The following is a 23392-nucleotide window of genomic DNA, read 5'->3' as shown; positions in this document are numbered from 1 at the left end:
AATCTTAGCTATGTTAGATATTATAAAGTTGAATTAGTGCCAGCCAGGAATTCTGAGCCTGAGTCTGGCAGCCTACTTGAAATGAAAAGATCTTCAAATATTATCTTTAATTCATTGAACATTCCATCCTTAAGTATGTATTACTGCATTAGCTTTCCAACAATTACTTCAAGAGCCATGAAGAGCAATATTTAATGTCATGGGAATGGTGTTTCTAAGCTACTAAAGTGATAACATTATAAGTGTTCAACTCATGACATACTGTTCTTTATCTGAAGGGAATTATCATGTACACAGACGTTTTATACATCAACCCTCTGCTTGATTAAAAGAACAATCCAGTGACAGTCTGGGGTATAACTTGGGGATTCAGTATTTGTTCCAATGCATAATAAAGGAATGTCAGCTATAGAAAAGTATTAAGATGAGCCAGAGGATAGGGAAAATTGAGGAAGCCGACACAGAAAAACAAGTACAAAACGTCTGACTTTGTCTTTCTACTTGGTAACGCCCATATATCACAACCATTATTGAATTTTAGGGTTACATGATATGAAAGTGGTATGCAGGGTAAAAGAAAAATTGTAATTGGCAGTAAGTAAATCCTGAGATATCTTCAAATGAAAAGAAATAACAAGCCGATTAAGTTCAAACTGAGTCTCCATATTTTGCCTGATAAAAGTACTATTATACAATGCCTTGCATAGCATAAACTGAAAGTCAAAAACAACCTCAGTTCAGAATTTTAGGCAGGTTTTGGAATATATACCAATGAATCACTTCAGCAAGTCACACAAAAGGGATGATGTACATTGGTGGGTTCCATGTAAATGGACAGTTAGTCTCAGAAACTGAAGTTAACAGCTATATCAGCCAGTGTTGAGCTGATCAAGGAAGTAGAGGCCTGAGAGATCAGCGTGGTATCTATACAAATGATGTAGAAAAGAAAAAAACGAAAGATTATTGTAAGCATGTTACTATTTAAAATTTCTTCTTCTCCTATATTATAAGCACATTTTTCAGACACTCAACCAAACACAATTCTGTCCTTACAAAAACCACAGCCTCGAAGTTGAATCCCAATGTAAACTAATTAATGGAAATACATGTTAAATGCTATTATACTGAACCAAATTTTGCTATGTAAGAAGGAACAAGGGTTAAAAAAAAAAAAAGGCAGGAAAAAAGAAGGAAAGGGCACTAGAACCTAGAGAGTTAATTTTTAAAAGACTTCATTATAATTAAAATATGAGCCTTGCCCCTTTCAATTTGAAGATAAGCTAATAGGTTCACTTTGTGCCTGAGAAATTCATGCACAAAAGCCAACAGACATTTCCTCTCTTTTCTTTTGTTTTGGGATTAGCTCAGAAGCAAACCTTTATATGAGAAGCTTTCTCTCTCCCCCACTGAAATAAAGGAGGAGGAAAAACGAGGAGCTTGCGTTTCTTTCTAAGATTCAGACTTCGTCAGCATGGATTTCATCTTCGTGCACTGCTGAACCAGGCTGATTTGGTCAAGAGTTAAAGCAAGAAGGCAGCCGAAAGGAAAGATCCCTTTGCAAGGTAAATGCCTGAATAAATCAGAAGGTTTGGAGCCATTCTTTCTTCAAATGCCTACCCTTTCTTATAACCCTTTTGTCTAAGGGATCTACTTGGATAAATTTTAACTCTGGCTGAATAAAGATTCAACAAATTAACTTTTGTTTAAAGAGTCCTGAAAAAAATGCAACAAATAGATATCAACGTGAGAATAGGGGGGAATTTATACGATGAAGTCCCCAATGAAGCACTCTGTCCAAAGTGTACTTGCTAAATATTTACTCCTTGATTCTCTGTAAGTTGTAAAGAATAGTCAAAATTCTTCCCATTCTCATTGATTGGTTAAATGGATCTTAAAAAACAGTATTCTATGCCTCATATTATCATTTTCTTTTTTTCTTCTTTTTTATTAAGATTTTATTTATTTATTTGAGAGAGTGATCTAGCTCAAAAGAGAACACGAGGGGAGTGGGGGGGGGGCAGAGGGAGCTCCTCTCCCAGCCGGGACCTTTGAGCAGGGAGCCTACTGTGGGGCTCCATCCCAGGACCCTGGGATCATGATCTGAGCCAAAGGCAGATACTTAACCAACTGAGCCACTCAGGCACCCCTGGCATATTTTCATTTCTAATAATGCACTAGAATTACTTGAGTCCTTACTTACTTAATAGCAAGCCATCATTTTAGTTAATTTTTAGTTAATTAATAATATTAAAATATAATAGAAATTATTTCTGATGTTTTTTCAAATTGTCATTTAAATTGTCAGTGAGTTAATATAATATAGTACAATCTTGCATTTAGTTGCAGGGAACAGCAAGACAAGATGAAGATTCTAGTCTTCACTGTGACCATCCTGAATATTGTGGCTTGCTTCCCAGTAAGTTTCAGTATTTTGGATAAAAGTATCTTTATGACACTAAAAATTAGATGGAGGGAAAACATGGATTTAGATCATTAGATTATGTTTAATGCAGAAAGAATATTTTGCTTAAAAAAATCATTGTATTTTAATGTTCTATTTTCTATTTATAAATTTCCTCCCCTTAACATTAATCCTATACATAATGAAGTAAAGATAACAGAAGCTATGGTGTATGAAGTACAGAATTTAAAGGGCTTCTCTATACTTCTTATACTGTAAGAGATTCCATACTGAAAGTTTGCTATGGGACACCTGGATTTGTATTCGCAGAGGATACTTAACTCTAATATATTAACTGTTCCTTCTTACATTGATACTGTGTATTTCTGACTCGATTAACCTAACAACTACTGGATAAAAAAGAAATCACAGATCTTCAGAACGTTGCTTTATTTGATCAATATAGCACTGTGACTACTTATTTCAAGTTTTTAGTTAAATAGAATCACCAAAAGGAACCTCACAAAAATGTTGTACTTCTTTCCCTTTAGTATAATGGGAATCAGGAAACACACAATCAGACAAATTATTTGTCTGCCAATCCACCTTTGACTGCATCAGAGAGCCACACAGCAAGTCAACTCTCATCCACCCGAAGAACAAAAAATAATTCTGCACCTACAGACGATTCAAATAGTTACTCTGAGTCTACTGATACAGTAACAAGGCACTCTGGATCTCTTTCAAAGAGAAACCACTCAGAGACTCTTCAAGCTAGCATATATAACTTTCCCCCATTTGGGAATGATGTACCAAGAAACCCCTCAGCTACCCAGACTTCAGCTAGCTTTGCTTATGTTGAGGGTATAGAAGGCAACTATACTCAGGCAGAGTCTCCAATGAGCAATGTTTCACCTTCATCTGCTGCTATGCAGGATACTTCTGCTGTCAGTACCACAATTTCCAGATTTGCACCCGATTCTGCAGTAACACAGAGCAGGATGGCTGTTTCTGGGGAAAACAGCATCTCAGTGCCTGCATCCGTAACCACCCACCAGTATAAATCTGATTCCATTGCTATTCCCCACTATCAGAGAGACTCCAAAGCAACCCAGAGTCTTGAACCCTTCTTCCCATCCACTGGAAGATCTAAACGATTCTTTGCCTCTAATCCTGCTGCATATAGACGAAACACTAAAAATGAGTTTAGTGCCTCTGCAGATGAGAGCAACACTGCCATATCAAATACAAACAACCTCCTTGGGACTTACAGCACTACTCGTGAGGAAGAAGCAAGACCAGAGAGTATCTCCTTTATTGGTACTACCACCCTTACAAAGGAAGACAATACAGCTACAGTTGATGCCCCAGACATTCTAGAAGATTACACAACTCTGTTTGATGTTCCTGACATGAAGGACGAAACCATAATTATAACTGATACTACTTACCTGGAAAGATATGGCAAAGCTATGAGCAATGCTCCAGATGTTCCACAGAAAGACAATTCTATTGCAACTGATGCCACAGACAAGAAGAATCACCACAGAACTACAGTTAATGCTCAAACACCTAGCATTTTCTTTGCAAAAAGTACCAATGACTTTGACTCTTTTCCTATTCTGAGTACTTACAGTTACAATAAGGCTGACAGCGAATCTAGCACGACCGCCACTGACACTGATGAAGCTCCTTCCAGGATCAACCCCACTACAAATTCTTTTCTTAATTATAGAATGTATAAGAAAAGAATGTTATTATTAATTTTAACGATACCAAGACAATGTTAGATGTAGCTAAAAATACGAAGCATCCAGGGAACTTGATTATTTCCAAAATAAATGGGATCACTTCTACAAAGCATTGTACTAACCCTGATGCCATAGCACCAACAACTAACACTAACTCTAAGATAACTTGGCCTTTAAAGGCAAACACAATAGTAGAAGGCAGACATCCTGTACAGACAGAAAACACCAAGACACCTGACAGTAACAATATTGCTGAAGCAACTGGATTTAAACTCAATGATTCAGTAACTGAGCTCCATTCTAATATTCCTGCCAGTATACATATTCAACATGGTATGAATTATTTTAAGTATCTGAGCAATGATGAAATTGAGGAAGCCATTCCTGGGGTCCAACAAATTGTAAATATGGATCAAAATGATATAGTTATAGAGGAAGTCATCTTTCTTCATCCAGACACTTCCACAACAGACATTAGAAGAAAAATTTACTCTCTTAACCCTGATGCAGATTATACGCAAACAGCCAAAAACAAAATCAACCTCCTTTCTGAAATCCCTGATATGTTCAATCCCCTACTCAAAAACAAAATAATGCCCTTTATAATAGACGGCACAAACCTCATTGAAAACAGAGGTGACCATAGAACCCCCACCACAATTACTGCAAATGACGCCAAAGCCAAAATGGATGTTGAAAGAACCAGTGTACTGAAAACAGCCAATCTCCAGAACGATATCAGTCCGATCATCACTCACCCTGGAACTGCCACCATACCAGAAGGAAGGCCCACTATAGCCCTCACCTCCTTGCCTGCAAAAACAGCTGATATTCTTGCACAAAAACAAAGACTTGGAAGTTTGACAGACAAAGAAAGGACTAATGAAGAAGAATCAACTCCCTATATGGAAGTAAAACCTGCAGTGGGAGAAGATGGTATTTTTCAGATAAAAGAAGACCTTCTACCTGCACAACTAAGCAGTGGCTTTGAAAGGAATGGATTTGCAGCTGTGGGTAGCACAAAATCTCCTTCCAAATTAAGTAGTAGTATACGTACTACTGAAGTAACAGTCAGCGGCAGCGACCTTACCATTGCTGGGGAAGAAAATGTTGATGTTCTATATGATGTCAGTAAACCTTCAAATGGCAAAATACACTTTAAGACTATAGTCACCAAAGCAACAGTTAATGGTCTGGGCAAAAGTGCAGCTGTGAAACAGAATGTGGAAGCAGCAGATGGCACTGAATTCCTTCCAACTAGCAATTCTGTCCTCCGAAGTAGAAAGGATCACCCTATTCTCTCTAATTTATACTACCGTGTAATCACAGATAGTGATTACACGGTAATCCGTGTAATCACAGATAATCCACTTACTACCACCAAAGAGAATCCAAATGTTGCTCAGAACACTATGCAACATAAACTGTCACTCTTCGCAATGGACAATGCAGACCTTACTGATTATAGAAATGACTATCAAACCCTTGCTGCCATCACATCAAGCAATGCTAAGAGACTGATCAATAAAGGCAAAATGGCTGGGACAGAAATAACAAATATCCCTCCTGGCAGTCCGGCTATAGGTAATGATATTTCCAATGAGGATAAAAATACTGACACTGTAACAGACTTGGCTTCAACAGCGTCCACCTCGCCAATGATGAAAGGCATTCTGACTAAGAATGAAGTTAATACTCTTAATAATAAACCTAACAAACTAAGAGATGACTTTATCATTTCCAGAGGAGATCCCAGTGTGTCTACAGACAATGACATGCTACTAGTAGCGGGTTCCTCTGCTTTTACGCAGGCTCTTGACCCTTTCAATCATCCTCATGCAACAAACCCTGTAAAAAAGATCTCCTTGGCAGGTATCATAATACCAAAAACTTTTCATAGTAAGTCTACCCCAGCAGCTGTGACAGGAGCTGTCACTGCCGCTTCTCAAGGAGATGCTGACACCATGCTTTACGGCACACACCGTGAATCTAAGCGCCCTTTCAAGGAAGATATAACAGTGAACTCTGAAGCATATCCTCAAAATGACATGGGCATTATGGCAAAGGAAGATGGACTTAAAGTAGAAAATGTGATGGATAATATTTATGTTACACCTACTGCAGGTGGTAATGTTCCTAAAGGCAACAACTCGACAGCTAAACATTATTCTCTTCACTCTGATGTATATAATTCCACCAAAGGAACAACCAAAATCATAGCTGGTCAACTTGAATTTGAGAATCCTGCATCATCCTATATGACTGAAGTCTCAAGACGTCTACTTAGAAAATTGACTCCAGAGTTCCAAGGAAAAGTGATTGTGAGAAACAGTAATAGTGATGCTGAACATGACCCATTCTTTGGTGGTGATATTCTTTATCCAGTGATGAAAGAAAATGTCCCAAAAGGTTCTATCTTTTCCCCTGAAAGAAGATCCACCTTTATAACACCAGATTTTAGAATTCCAGGGAAAGATAATACAAACTCTGCTCCAGAAGGCACTGTTTTGTTAGGTAAAAGAACTTCCCATACAAATTATGCATCCTATACTGCTGAGCAAAGTGATCCAGGAACAGAAAAAGATCAAACTGATACAGAGAGCACAACAAATTCTCACACAGGCATTATACCTGTGACCTTATCCATTCCTATCTCCTCTGAAGACACAAATGTAAAAATTATTACCATATATCTGGAACAGGTACTCCTCTATCATTAGGATATGCAAATACATTAAGAGATGATTCCTATATTCTTAGGCCTGAGATGAGTCTGACAAAGGAAAATAATCTGGATGATATAGACCTCATCATCACTGAACCTGATAAAAGTGATTCTGAATATATTTCAAATAAGCATTCCTTTGAACTAGAGAAGGAAGAAACTAGCTCTATTAAAAAACCTATTCCATTTATACATGGACCAAATGGACTTGTATCTCATTCAACCTCCCCTAAAGGTGGGGCTTCAAAGAGTCTACTGTATAGAATAACTCACCCTGAGTTTGAAACTAAAGAAAAATATCAAGCTATTGTTCTCAAAGAAGAAAATCCTGACTCTGATATTGTTGCCACTTCTTGCAAAGATTATACCAAAAATTCCAATACTCAACATCTGAAAACTATGGCACCCTCCCTAATGGATGCTACAGAGACTTTTCCCTCTGAGTTTCTAGAAAGATCATCTGTGGGAGAGGAAACTCTAAGTGAAGACGAAGCCATCCTCATTCTTCCTGAAATTACTGATTTGGGAAGTAAAACAATCAAGTATTTATTTGCACCATACACAGAAACAATTGTTACCATGGAAGGGAACACATTCCACACTGTGCCCACTGATCATGCTGAGATCACTATCCCCATAGAGAGTCAAGGTCATCCCTATAGGAAAGGCATTTCATCCAACGTTGGTAACACAAATGCCACAGAGTTGGCAGATACCATCAAAGCAGAAAAATCAAAAGTCAATGAAAACAAACTGGACATAGCTAAAGTGATGCCTTCACAGGATCACATGTACCTCTTGGCTCAGGATACTGCCTCCCCAGCTAAGAATATCTCCTTTGTTGGTGAAGTTACTAGAGGTATAATAAAAAATGCTTCACTAGCTTCTCTTAATCCTGTTAGTGCCACCAACATGCCAACATATGTTACCACCATTTCACCTAATGCCCCTGCCTTTGACTCTAAGGAGAGCAATAAAAATGGTGACTCTGCCATGCCTGAGATAGATGATGTCTTATCCATAAAATTAAAATCTCTATTAATTCCTAATCATAAAAAACTTAGAATTGCAGATACTTTTAGTCAAAATGATGATTCTTTATCTAATAAATTGGTGGCCTTAGAGCCACAAGGTAAACACTCTACTATCACTGACCAAAACTGGGAAATCACCAAGGTGCAAACTAATCCTCAGCCATTCTTTGTGGTCTCCTCTGTTCCTTTGGAAGATCCTACTACTTTTTCAGATAACCCTATAAATGTAGCCACTGACAAACCTGAAAATGGGGGCATTTATGATAAAACTGGCCTCATGGCCTTTGCACCTAATACAGTTTTTCAACCTGCAATCCACAAAAAAGAGCAAATAAGTAAAAGTTCTGACTACGCTATAAATCACCATATAAATACAGGGGTTATCAGTCCACCTGCTAAAGAAATCACTACCATGGAAACTGGGACAAATGCTTTCCTAGGTAAAGATAACACTATTATAGAGGATGAATCCTATATTTCTGAAGCCAAAATTCCAGTAATCTTAAGAGAAGTAAATTCAATGAACATCAATCCTTTCATTCTTAAGCCTTATGTTGCTTCTGCTGAACAGAAAGCACCTGGAACTTTAAAAGAAACATTATACCCTGATTCCACAATGAGCACTACAAAGCTGAGAAAGGCCAGGGCAGAGGGCTCATTTTCTCTTGTTAAGGATAATAACTTAAAGAGGTCTATCACAAACTCTGATAATAAATCATATTCACCAGTGAAATCAATTCTTCCTCCTACTGATTTTCTTGATGATTTCAACATCAATAATCCTGAATTTGACCCAGTGTTTGCCGTCATAGAGAACAACGTAAAAATGGACAATGAGTCTCTTATAGCTAGAGATATCACTGTTCTACCTGACAGAGATATCATTTCACCTGAGAATATTATTTTTATTGATGACATAAAAAACATTATAAATGGAAAAAGGCAAATGGATTCTACAGAAAATGATAATGCTGCTCAATATGAAGTAATTCCTTTCACAAAGGACTTTTCAGCAGAGTCAGATGTGGTTTTTCTGGCAGAGGAAAACAATCCAAATGATATGAATCTAATGACCACTGGGTTTGATGACAATACTTTTAAATATGCATCAGAGAAAAATACCTTTTATGTTGGAGAAAAAGGAAAGAGTCCCACAACAAAAACATATCCTACTGTTCAACGGCTCCATAGATATGGATCTCCTGCTCCTTTCCTCATTGCACAAGTCACTGAGAGTCTCCAAAATGAAATTCCTGTAGAACCCAAAACTAAACAAGAATACCAAATGTTGATCTCCAGAAAAGGACACCCTGATTCTGACAAAGATGGCACCTTTCTCAAAGATTATGCTGCCAAGTTCAAAAGCAAGTCACTTAGAACCATGACTTACTTACCCACAAATGGAAACAGAAAAGTCTCCCCCAAGTTTCCAGATGACTTATCTCTGGAAAAGGACACCCTAAGTGGAAATGACATCATTATCACTCTTCCAGAAGACAAATGGATTGAGCATATCAATGCTCCAGACACAGAATCAATGGAAACTATGGGAGAAAGCAGGATGTTCCCAGAAGAAATCACTGATCTCACCATGAGCACAACTCCCATAACAAACAAAGGCCAGCTTTACAGGAAACACACATTCACTGCTCCTTACTACCAAAGGGAACCTGAGATGTCACCCAAATCAGATTATAATCAAGATAAACATCTCAAGGCAGAGAACTATCATTCATGGAATGCCACTGTTCCTTCAACTACATTCAATGTCAGCCTTGATAATAATGAACTTCCCTTAGTTGATGAAAACTCTGGAAATAAAAAAAATAGGGCTTCAGTGTCTTCTTCACTAATGAGGACAACTCACACTGTTGCTGATACCACTGCTCTTTCCCTTCAGAACATTTATAAAGTCGGAGATTCTGTGCAACTGGATGAAGATAATGTTATGTCTAACAAACTCCCATCTCTACTAACACCTGAAAGGATCATTCATATGCCTAAAGTCTTAACGAAGGATTTTGTTCCAATAAGTAATAACTCCTCGACTGACCCCTCAAAGTCAGTATCAGTAGCATCTGAGACAGGGATTGAATACCTCGACTTCATTCATGGAAATGATATTTCAGAAAATCAGGATATTAAAATTCAAAGAGATCTTCAGCCCCACCTCTTAGGCTCAAACATTCCTTCTACTAATTCAGTAGCTCTTACCAGGAATTCCACAGAGGATGAGGCTGAATCCGTACCCACTGCAGAGAGAGACACTGTTAACATTTCTGAAATCAACACAGATGCTCAACCTCCGGGTACAATGATGAAAGTGCTTTTGCCCATAGAAATAAGCCCCTTCCCTTCTGAAATTAAAAAAATGGCTGAACTCTCTGCTGAAGAACACAAAGCTGCTAAATTTGATCTAAATCACATTACAAATGCAACAGTTCTCATTCCAGTTTTGGAAAACACACTTCCCTCAATCCCTGAGCCCAGTGCTCTCTCCAAGACCGTAACAAGGAGGAGAAACACAATATTTCCAAAGCAGGCAATTTTGTTTCAGGAGATTCAAGGACGCTGAAAGACAATCCTTTCTTTGGTAAATTTAATATTTCTGCTAGACCTCAAGCTCCTCCCAATTTAAAAAGAATCCTTTCAGCTGATTCCACTGTGTCTCTGGAAAAGACTTCAAAGCCTAAATATAAAAACTCTGCTCCTCCTGAAGAAGATGCAGGCACAGAAGGTTTGCTTTCTAATGCTCCCACTGGATCTGACATGCTACTACAGAAATCAGTTCTTTTTCCTGACTTCACAATGCCTGTGAGTTCATCTAACTATTCTAAACTTGACCCAGTTGTCAAAATGAAGGAAGATACCACACCGAACACTTTTAATAATAGTCCATTTGAAGAAAGAAATACTCCATCACACAAAACCATCATTTCACCTAGTACCAATACTTCAACAAAAGGCATGGTGAACACTATTTTTAATAAAAGATTTGCACACAGAAATTCTCTTAGGAAAGATATAATCACTGAATATGAAATAGTTCCAATTACAGAAAACATTTCAGACATTGCATTAGATGGTGAAAATATTACAAATATTGAGGATGTAATAAGCACTGTGCCTGACAACAGAGCTCTTGAGTATGCTACAAATGAGTATGTCCTAGAACCACAAGAAGAAAAACACAATACTATTATTAACAAAACTACTCTCATTTATGACCCCAAAATAGTTGGGTCTCATCGATTCTACTCCAGTGCTGATACCTCTGAACATTTATCTCAAGGAAGCCCAACTGAGATTAAAACTGAAGAAATACTTCAAAATTTGGTACCTAGAAAGGAGCATGCCAATTCTGACCTTGATGCTACTATTCTCAGAAGTTCCACTAACAATTCAAACTCTCAAGCTCCCAGACCTGTGACTCATCCCCTAACTCACAGAAGTGAGAATAGTCACAAGTTCCTAGGTAAAGCAACCTTGAAAGGGGATAATTTACAAGGAGATGACACCATCAATATTTTCCCTGAAGACAAAATTATGGAATACACCCTTGTTCCAGACCCAGAAATAACAGTACCCACAGCAGATGAAAGGATTTTCCCAGAAGAACCCACGCATCCCGTTGTTACCACCTCCCCATTAAAAAATAAGAATCAATTCTTCAAAAAAGTCATTTCATCTGCCATATATAACACTGATGCCCAAGGTAAAGCAGAAAATATCTTATTATCCCAAGCAGATAATATTAAAGGTGAAACTAATGTCACAGAGACACAACACTCATGGGAAAGCATTAATCCTTTGGCTGAGTTCACTGTCATCCCTATGGACAAACTTTCTTTCATCAACGAAGATGCTGAAATTTTAAACGAAAGGGCTTCAATCTCTTCCTTACCTATGAATTCAGTCGACCCTCAGGATGAAACTACCACTCCCTCCACTGAGAGTAGTTATGAAAGAGATGATTCTATGCTTCCAGAAGACAGTATTAGGTCCAAGGGATTTCTACTTCTACAAATCCCAAAAAAGGCCATTTTTATTCCTAATGTCTCAGCTGAAAATCTTGAAATCTCTGACCCAGTGACAAATAGCTCCTTGGCTAATTCTTCAACTGCTTTGCCAAACACGTTTAAGACAATGATTGAATATCCTAATTCTGTTAATGACAGTGATAGTCCCATTAAAAATAAAACGGACCTCAAGCCTTACTCCTCAACAAAACTTCCCATTGTTTCTACTACTTCTTCAGACAATCCCACAAATAATGAGTTTCAGTCACTGTCCTCAGCAAATAGAGAAACTACTGATGGCTCTAAAACAGGTAAAATATATTCCAAACATCAGAGAAAAATCATGAAAGTCTTTTTTCCTATAAAGGTCTCTCAACAGAGGGTCCCTAAAGAAAGAAAAATAGCTAACTTTTCTGATCAAGAAGATCCAGCTGCTAAATCTGATTTAAGTCACACTACAAATGCAACCATTCTCAGAAATGCACACATTCTCAATCCAGCTACGAAGAAAATCCTTCCCTCAATAACTGAGCTTAATACTCTGTACAAGACTGATGACAATGTGGAAGGGGAAGTACACATTTCTAAAGCAGACTATTTTTTTCTAAAAGATGCAAGCGCATTGAAAGATAATACTTTCACTGTTAAATTCGATGTTGCTTCTACTAAACCTCAAGTGCTCCCCAATTTAAAAGGAGTCTTCTCAGTTGGTTCCGCATTAACACTTCCAGAAGCATCTAGGTCTAATGATCAAAGCTCTTCTGTTGTTGCCGCTGGAGAAAGGAATATCACAAACACTCCCACTGGGACATATGGCCTGCCACCATGGAATTCCACTCTTCCCCCTTCTGAGTCCACAACATTCATGAGTTCATCCAAGTATTCTGAACTTGATCCTGGTATCAAAAAGAAAAAAGACACCACAACAAAGACTAATAATAATAATCTACCTGGAGAAAGGAATACTCCATCTGACAATACCATTATTTCACCTACTATCATTCTTTCAAAAAAAGGCATGAAAAACCCTATTAATACTACTACTAATAATAATACATTTGGAGATGAAACTTTTATAGGAAAAGATATATCCACTGAAATAGTTCCTTTTACAGATGACATTTCAGAAGAGGCGCATGACACCATTTTGGCAGGGGAAAATATTCCAAGCGATGAGAATATAGTAACTATTATACCTGATAACAGTGCCCTTGACCATGTTGCAGATAACTATGTTTTTGAACTAGTGAGGGAAAGAAATGGTGCCCTGAGGAGAAAGACCACACTCAGTAATGACTCTAATGTATTTAAGTCTCATTCACTCCATTCCAGCACTGCAGTCTCTGAAAATGCATCCCAAGGATCTCCAACTGATATCAAAATGACCAAAAAACACCAGAGCTTTTTTCCCAAAGACAAAAATCTTGATTCTGATGATGATGATACTGTTCTCAAAAGTTCTTCTGTCAATTTTAATACTAAGGTTCCCAGATCCATGGTTTATTCTCTAACTGATTCAAGTTGGATTTATTTACCTGAATTTCTAGATGAAACAACTGTAGAAAATAGCTCTCCAGTTGGTGATAAGACCATCATTATACTCCCTGAAGGCAAAAGAATGGAGTCGCCATTTGTTCCAGACCCAGAACTAATGATGAGAATGGGAGAGAGCAAGATATTCACAACTGAGTCCACTGATTCTGCTGTGACCACATACGCTATAGAATATAAAGACCAATTCAACAGGAAGGGTGTCTCATTTGCTTTATATAATCATGATGCCCCAAATGAATCAAAAACTACCATCTCAGCCAAATTCAATCCAAATAAACATAAACCAAACTTGGCAGATATGCCCCATTCACAGAACAACATTATTCCTTTGGCTGAGTTCAATGTCGTTCCTGATGATGATCTTCCCTTCATTGGTAAAAATACTGGGAAAGCAAAGAGAGTTCCAATCTTTTCTTCATCTATGAATAAGGCAGCCAGCACTGTGGCTGATTCCATTGTTCTTTCCACGGACGGTAGTTATGAAGGAGGTGATTCAATGTTACCTGGAGAAGATGTTAAATCTAGGAGATTCTCATCTCTATTAACATCTGCCACACTTATTTCTAATTCCTTGCCTGAAAATCCTGAAACCTCTGACCTAATAAAAGATAAATCCTTACCTGAATCTGTAAAAGGTAAATCAGAAATGTTAGAAAGAACAACTGAATATGCTGATGCCAGTAATGGAGGTGATGTTTCAGAGAGACAGGTCATAATAAGTCAAGCTGACATTACTTCCTATCCATTGGTCCCGAATATTTCTCCAACTGGATTGATCCCTTTTTCAGATAGTACCACAGATGGTGAAGTTGACTCATTTTTCTCTCTGAATAGAGATACTCCTGAGAATTATAAAACTAAGACTGACAAAATATATTTCAATTCTCAAAGAGCAATGATGAAAGACTTATCCCTTAGAGAAGACTCTCAAGAGAGTGTCTATGAAAGAAGGAAAATAGCTAATCTTTTTGATCAAGAAGATCCAGCTGCTAAATTGGAATTACATAATTTTACAAATACAACAGTTTTCATCCCAGCTATAAGGAAAATCCTTCCATCAGGAACTGAGCCCAATCCCTTCTCTAAGGGAGGCAGCAATACGGAAAATTCTTTCACTGTTAACTTTAATGCTACTTCTTACAAACCTCAAATACCTCCCAATTTAAAAGGACTCTTTTTAGCTGATTCCACATTAACTCTTGCAGAAGATGTTAGGCCTACCTCTCATGATAAAGTCACAACTAACACAGGAGGATCCATCCAAATACTCCAACTAGACTGCACAGTCTACAATGGAGGTCAACTTTTTCTCCTTCTGATTTCACAAAATCCACGGGGACTTCCAAATATTCTGAACTTGTTCCAGTTACTAGTATGGGAAAAGATACGACCAAAGAGATTGATTATAACATTCTACATGAGAAAATAATTATTCCATCTGATAAAGCTATCATTTCACCTATTACTACCTCTGAAAAAGATATGGCCAGTACTTTACAAGGGAAAGGTCTTACGAAGAGCGGGACAGCAGGTGAATATAGAATCACTAGTTTTATAGAAGACATTTCAGGAAGGGTGGATGACATTTCTTCTGCAGGCAAAATCACTCCAGCATATTTGGGCCATACAACCATGACCTCTGATGACAGTGGTTCTGAATATGTCTCAGATATGCATGCCTTCGAATTAGAAGATAGAGCAAATAATTCCGTGATAAAAATTGGTACACTCATATATGCCCCTAAGACACATGTGTCTCATGCACCATATACCACAGTTGCTGCTTCTGACAATCTATCTAAAACAGTATCTCCAGTGTTCAAAGCTAAAGAAAATTACCATCCTATGATTCCTAGACAGGAAAACAGCACTAACATTGAAGTGACTGCTCTCAATAATTCCAATCCCAATGTGAATACCAAAGCTCACAGACCAATAATTGTTCTAATTAATGCAAGTAAAAATTTTCCTTCTAGTTTTTCTGACAAAACATCTGCAGGAAAAAGCACCATAAATGGTGATGATGACACCATAATTCCTTCTGGCTTTGACTTAGAAAATAAAGTAACTGAGTATTCCCTTTCTCCAGACATAAAACCTGTAGTTGACAGCAAGACATTCACAACTGATACTACTAGTCATGCTTTTAAAAATAGTGATAATTTTCTCAGGAGAAACACTTCACCTACCATTTATAAGACATTTGCACTCAGGAGACCAGATGCTACCACATCCAGTATATCTGATTTTACTGAAGATCAAACAGGTATAGCTACAGTATCTGATTCAAGGTTTAGTAATTTTCCTTTAGCTCAGCTTTCCAGTGAAGACATCTCCAATGTGAAAGAAAACACAGGAGATGCAATGAACATACATCTTACTTTCTTTCATACTTTGAAAAAGATGTCTACCAACATGCCATATGCTCCTGCTATTACTACTAACAACAAAAATAACATTCGTCATTACAGTCTTCCATCATCAGATAGTGTCAGGTCTCTAAGACTTGCATCTGTGGAACTACCTGAAATTCTCATCCTAACCTCTAAATATCCTACTAAAGAAACTGCAGCCCCCAAACTTATAAAAGGCACAAACATACATTACCCAATAGTTTTAGTATCAGCAGCATCAGAACCTGTGTCTATACACTCATCTTACTTTAATAAAGGCATTGCCTCAGAAGGACAAAACACTAGAAGTCAAAGAGTCCCAAAGGCTTTCCTTTTGGTTTATACTGCTCTTCAAGCCGATTCCACAGGTTCTTCAGACAATATGGCTGATATCAATGTGAACCCAACCACTACTACTGTCACCAAGAGCAAAATTTTTGATATTGATGTCTTTGATGATCAAAATTCAGAACCCAAGAAAACCACCACCAAGTTTTCTACTCTTTTTCCTAATGAATACAGTACGCCAAATTTCTATTACACAAGGGAAATAACTAAAGCTTCTGCAGTGAAAGACACAGCTGAAGCGAATCACCTTACAGATGTAAATAGAGTAACAGGAAATGATGCAGTTATTCAGGTGGAAATGAACTCTCTAAAAGATGCTGACCTAAAGCCTTATCTTATGAATAAAAATGTCATTGCTGATAATAAATCGGGGAATAAGGATGATGACATTGTCCCTATAGCAGCTTACTCAAGCTTTCACAAGCCAAAGAACTCCCTCCCAGATGGGTATGTTCCTCAGGAAACTTACTTCACTACCAGGAACTCAAACTTGCTCACAGAAGTTATCGACATTATTCCTACTGATGAAAAATCTTTATCTAACACCAAGATCATTTCCATGGTAGAGGAAAATTCTTAGTTGGAATTTAATTAGCCAATTTCAGAGCAACAAATACTGAAATTCAAACTTCAGAAAGCACAAATGATACACAAGAATCCACTGTCAAGATAAAAAAAATATATATTATCTAGGTCTCGAGAAATTTTCTATTGTGCCACAAGCTAACAGGAAACACTTTCTGTTGTGCCACAAACTAACAGGAACACTCTCCTTAGGGTTGATATTCTTCAGTCACATATAGAAACAATTATTCTAAAGGATATCCCTGAGAAGCCTACAAACAACAAAGCAAATATGAGTGTCATAACTGAGCCTGCTATATGCCATCTTCCTTGGAAACAAAAAAGTAGTGACACTACAGGCCAATGTATCTTTCAATTACAATTTCCTTACCGTAGACCCAACATTCCAATCACTGGTGGGGAAGAGGACAAAAATTTGGATGTTGCTATAATCAGATCTCAAGATGTAACTGCTCTCTCACCTCTCTCCCTATTTCTGAAGCTGGGAATTCTCTCATGAATGAAGATATTGAACCTGAAACTTCCTCAGCGAATACATTCCAATAGTGATTATAATCACTGTATCTAGGATTAATAACTCTATTTTCTCCAATAAATAAATAAATATAATTTGAAGATATATAGAGTCTAAAGGAAGAATTCTAGTGTCCATAGGAGGCACCACTTATCTTAACTGATTCTTTTAAAATTGCACATGACATTTCATCTGATAAATTTCAAGATACTCTCCAAACAAAGACAGTCTTAAGGGTGGGCATCACTACAACATCAGCATTTTTAAAGTCTGTATCTGAGGATCTTCTAGTCAAGTATCCCTGAAAATAATAAGTCATCAAATAACCTTCTGAGGCCTTACTGAGAAGTCTCCTTTTGTAACAGCTTCCCCTTTTTAACTTAAAAAAAAAAAAAAAAAAAACCAACTTTTTTTTTTCATCATGGATCTGAAGAAATTGCTACTTAAACATAAACTTGATGCCTGAGAAAAGACAGTTTCCATTAGTGTAACAGACACTACAACAATAAAATAAAGAACTATTTACATAAAATGAAACTCACCTATAGAAGCTGATCCTCTGTCCTTAAGTCAGCTAATATCTCAGGTGGTAGTGATCTGTTGGTCAAGTAAGACTCTTCTGTGTTCTCTGCAGCAAACAACTCATTTCATCCTCAAAATTCCAGCAGTCCCACTAGGATTTTCACCATATTTTTCCTGTTCTTTGATGGATAATATACACTCTCAAGGTGAGATGTCCTTTTTAAGGTCAATGGTTTTAAGAAAAAAAAAAAAAGATAATGGTAATATTATCCTCTATAGGAAAGAAAAGACTTAACTATGCTATAATCAATGTGATCCTACCTCAAAGTTATATTAGCAGAAACAGAGTTTGGTGCAAGCACAACAGTAATCCTTGAAATTAAAGACTATTTGACAAATTATTATCTATGAAGATGGCATTGTATCATGTAACATTTCTTTTTTTTAATTTTTTTATTCAGTATTTTTTATTTATTCATTTGAGAGAAACAGAGAGGGGAGCATGAGCTGGACAGGGACAGAGGAAGAGGGAGAAGCAGGCTCCCCACTAAGCAGGGAGCGCAACGTGGGCTTCGACCCCAGGGTCCTGGGATCACGACCTGGGCCAAAGGCAGACAGTTAACTGACTGAGCTACCCAGGCACCCCTCACCTGACATTTCTAATCAGGAATTAAATGTACATAAAAATGAATATTTTGCTCCTTATTCTAATTCGATTCAATATAACATACACCAAGTACTCCAAGCTGACTTCTAGCAATTAATACAGCTAACACTTCCAACTTTTTTTCCCTTTTTGTACACAAAAAGAATCCCTCCCACCAAATGACACCAAGTCTTCTGTTTATACCATGCCTTACCCTGAATTTAAGGCTCACAAACTCTGGGTAATGAGAAAAAAAACAAAGAGGTTAAAAAACCTCCCATTGAGTTAGGTAACCCAGAGAATGGCTTGACCTTGTGATTTCCTTTACTGCCCCTGGAAATGAATTAGAAATAAAGAACCTGGGCTTGTCACTAATTTAAGGTTTTCCTCCTTGTCCCTGATACTGACACCATTTTCATGTCAATAATGACTTTGGGACCCTCATAATGACATCTCCTTGAAGCAAAAACATTTCTGGAGAAGCTGTCTGTATCTTTAAAATGAAAAATGCCCATCTTAAACCTATCATAATTCTACAGAGAATGGTGATTTAGCTATACCAGGTCAATCAATTAAGAAAAGACACTAAACTTGGAGGTGGAGTCCATATCTAATGAAGAAAAGCATTTGCCCTTGGGATGGAAACTACTGCTCTGGCTGATTCTTCTGCCCATTTTCAGATATAGTTGTGTCTGAGTATGAAAATTCTCTTCCTTCTATTGACACTGGCAAACATTAACACCAGGTTATAATCTCCTTTCATCTAAGTAGCTAAACATTAAGAATGATAACAAAATTATGATGGCTGGTATAACTAATATCATTACAGAAAACACTCCCCCTTAAGTTGAGGATATAATTCTTATGGCTAATACAGTTATTCCATACTTCAATTTTGTTTCTGGGTGAATTCTGACATACAATGCCAACTCCCTGGCATTAGGTTGAACTAACATTCTCTACAGAAAAATATTCCTAAAGAAATTAAATCTACAAAACCTGACACTCTCATTGTTAAGCATGTTAACTCAAGAAAAAGTAAGAATTGCAATGAAGAGGAAAACTACAAAAACCCTAAATGGCCAGTGACTTATTTATTATCCTTACTGAAAAAGTGAGAATTCACTCTCCGACGAAGGGAACTGAAATCCCTGCTACCTAATTACCTTCTGCAGCTACCTTCACTGCCCAAGCTGCCATTGTTTTTTAGCCATTTAAATACCATAAATCTCAAAAGAAGACCCTTCACCTCAAAAAGACATTGTTAACTTGAAAGACAGACAGGTTGAAGCTAATGCTGATAATGCTGGAGTTTTCCCCACTGACCCTAAACCCACGAAGTACCTGGCTGACTCTGCTATATCTATTTCAAATGACACAAGCCCCATAAGGGAAGGTAGTTCTGTTATAAAGAAAAACATGATAAATCCAGCTGTGAATATTGATTTCATAATCAGAGAGGATTCTATTCTCTTTTCATCTAATATCAGTACTCTTAAAACTAGATGCCTAATCAGAGCAGAGAAACAACCTCCAAGGAGAGCCACTGCCATTGGCCCTATGGTTGATGCAACAATCACCATGATGACCAATGCTTCAATCACTATAATGAACATCACTCTCCTGCCTAGGGATACCACTGGGCCCAGGGAAAGACCTGTGAGCGTACATGGTGCCATTTTGCCCCATGGCTGAAGATGGTTTGCCAAAACTTTATTCTCATCCTCCAACAGAAAGCAGTAAAACAACAACTGAAGCAACCATTTTCTTTGGGGCTGACAACACTATTCCTAAATCAGAAACAACCATTACTTCAGAAGGAGACCACATCACTTCAGTAAACGACTATACACTAGAAAGTGATCTTTCAACAACAGACAACAAGCTTACATCTCCAAAGGAAAAAGTAAAATCAGAAGATGATGTTGAGTCCCATATTATTAAGTCATCAGCCGATCTGGAGAAAGAAGTTACTACTATGACAGGCACAACAAACTCCACAGCTAATGACTCTATAACTGAAAATTTAATCCTAGTGAAAACTGGTAATCTTTCACCACCAGCTGCTACTGTTTCTTTAATAGATTTTTCCACCAACACAGCAAAAGAAGATATTCTCTTAGATACCACCGACCCAGGGAATGAAGATGTCTCAATAACTTCTGAAGTCTCTGGCACATTAAAGGATGGTACCACCAGCATTGCAGACACTTCCACCCTTCTAGTTAAGAAAGATGAACCTGATGTTAACAATTATAATTCCTCAGTTAAATACAATGTCACTGCTGATGAGGCCATCCAGATCACCAACTCATCTACCCCTGAGGTTGAACTCTCTCCTGTTACTGAAAAAAACTTCACTATTCCAGACATAATTGCCCTTACAGAAGAGAAAATAACTGAAATTGACTTAAGTCTTCCGGTGGATGACCCCAGTGCTGTGCCCAAACTAACAGACTCCGATGAGGAAAAGTTCATCACTGTGTTTGAACTCACTACCACTGTGGAAAGAGACAAAGATAACCCAGAAGATATTCTGCTGACCGATGAAGAGTCTATGGATGAAGTCAATGTTTGGATGGAGAAAGGTAGCACAAATGAAGCAGAGAACCATCCCGTTTTGCTCACTGCTGTTGAATCCAGATATGACTTTGTAGTCCCAACATCAGTAGCTACACACCTCACAGAAAATCCATCTACTATGCCAAAAGATCTGTCTGAAAATAATACAATGGAATCTGTAACTAAGGACAGTGAGCCACTTTCAGAAACTACCCCTGATCCAGATACCCTAAACAATGAGGAAGATGCTTTTACAAATGAAATGGGTGTCTTTAAGCTACTGAAAGAAGAACCAGATGAGTTCCTGATTTGAAAGCAGCAAAACAGATGCCACATAGAATTGAGCAACAGCCTAGAAAGCTAGTCTTAACATCTAAGAAGTTTGTCCAGCAAGCAAAAATCTTAATAAAGTAAAGAATATGAGCATTTAAGGCAAGTATTAGACTCAGAAAAATATAGAAGCTTAACAACAGAGGTCATGCAGTAGAATGTATTTACAGAAACTTGAAAACTCAGCATACAAGAGTTCCTCTAGTATCAAAAAGTGTAATTCAATTATAATCCAATTATTTACCTTAATATAAAATCTTTAATCCCAGCTTTCAGGGATATGTAGAGAGAGAGAGCAATAAAGAAATCTCACTTCCTGCTACATTTAATGATGTATGTCATTTTAATTAACCCTCGATAGTATATTTTAGTGTGAGTTGAAGAGAATTGAATTAACATATCTCAAAAAAGAACTGTAGTATTAAAAGTTCTAAAATCCTAATTCTAAACAGATTTTTTCAGGCAACCAATAGTTCTCTTCTATTAAAAACTGTATTTGTAATCCTCTTTCTATTTGCAATAGAATTAAGGCTATTCAGTTCAGTAATTGTTTAGCACCCACATGTAAAAAAATGTAAGAAATATTATAGACTTCCTGGCTCATGTTGGAGGCAAACTAAGGCAAAGTGATATTTTATCTGTAAATCTGTCAAAAACAATATTGTGTACAAACATATGAATCAATTTTTTTTTTCTGTAAAATGTCTTTCCTGAATTTTTGTCAATTTTTTTCAGGTCTTAAGCACTGATATCGCACTCTTCTTATGCTTTTGGTTAGCAATTCAAGGACATGTATCTTCAATCTTTTCTGACACAGACTTTAAAATGGGTCTGTTTTCATTTTGCTGATTTTTCTTCAATAAATCTTTTGACAGCAACTGATTTACTGTGTGTAAATGTGTTTGATATTCTAGTATAGAATTCTTAAATTAGACGAAATATAAGTACAGTTGACCCTTGAGCAACATAGGGATAAGAAGCAATGATCCCCTACCAGTCAAAAATCCGCCTGTAACTTTTGAGTCCCCCAAAACTAAGCCATTAATAACCTACTATTGACTGGAATCCTTATCAATAATATAGTCAATTAACACATACTTTATAAATTTGTTATATGCTATAGTCATATAATAAAGAGAAAAGAAAATGTTATTTAAAAAATCATATGTAAAAGAAAATACATTTACAGTACTGTACCATAAAAAATCCACATATAAGTGGACCTGTGCAATTCAAACTTGTCAACTGTAAAATTAAAATCCATTGTTTAATAAATAACTTAGCCTTGGACATCAAGAACAGAATTATTCTGCAGAGACTTATAATTTTATCACATTAAAAAGAAAAAGAAAAACAAAGCCAAAACATTGGGTAAAATACTAAATGGTACATTTGGGGTGAGTGGAGGGGAGGGATGTATACCATTAGATAGACTATAGACTAAATAATTACAGTAGCATGTTAAAACACAGAAACATTTTATCATACAGATTTAGTATATGGTAAAGTGAACTTCAAAACCATGAGATATGATGGGTATTTGAGGAAAAATTAAGCTACAGTATTAAGACCAAACTCTAAAATAAATTCTACATGGATCAGAGACTTAAATATAAAACCAAACAAAAGCACAGAAGGAAACACATTGTATATTTATCAAAGTGCAGTTGAGAAATTTAAGCACATAAGAAATTACAAAAAGGAGATTCACAGATATGACACCATGAATAGGTAAAATTCTGTACAAAAGAAAATTAACATAAAATTAAAAAGCAAACCATAACTTGAGAAAAATAATTGCAGTATATGGGGCAGTGAAAGGATTACTATCTCAGTCTATGAAGAGCTCCTAAAGAGAAACTTTTTTTTAAGAGAAAGCATTTTAAATGGGTAGAAGAAATAAACAGATAATTCATAAAATACAAATTGCCAATAAACACATAAAAAGTCAATGATAATAATATTCAAAGAAAATGAAATTATTAGATTTTTCTTTTTTAGCCATTTG

General features: G+C 36.9%; 1 protein-coding gene across 1 annotated transcript; it reads left to right on the top strand.

The window, feature by feature from the left end:
- Positions 1 to 20100: 20100 nt before the first annotated feature.
- LOC111149191 (calcium binding protein, spermatid associated 1) lies at positions 20101 to 22266 on the top strand. The gene is made up of 2 exons (XM_022506136.1): positions 20101 to 21486; positions 22120 to 22266. The coding sequence occupies exon 1, from the start codon at positions 20162 to 20164 to the stop codon at positions 21365 to 21367; it is 1206 nt and encodes a 401-aa protein (XP_022361844.1). The 5' UTR covers positions 20101 to 20161; the 3' UTR covers positions 21368 to 21486; positions 22120 to 22266.
- The last annotated feature ends 1126 nt before the right edge of the window (positions 22267 to 23392 follow it).

Source organism: Enhydra lutris, unplaced genomic scaffold (assembly GCF_002288905.1).
Source record: "Enhydra lutris kenyoni isolate GAN:26980312 unplaced genomic scaffold, ASM228890v2 scaffoldscaffold21, whole genome shotgun sequence".
Taxonomy (NCBI): domain Eukaryota; kingdom Metazoa; phylum Chordata; class Mammalia; order Carnivora; family Mustelidae; genus Enhydra; species Enhydra lutris.
This window is presented reverse-complemented; position numbering and strand designations above follow the sequence as displayed.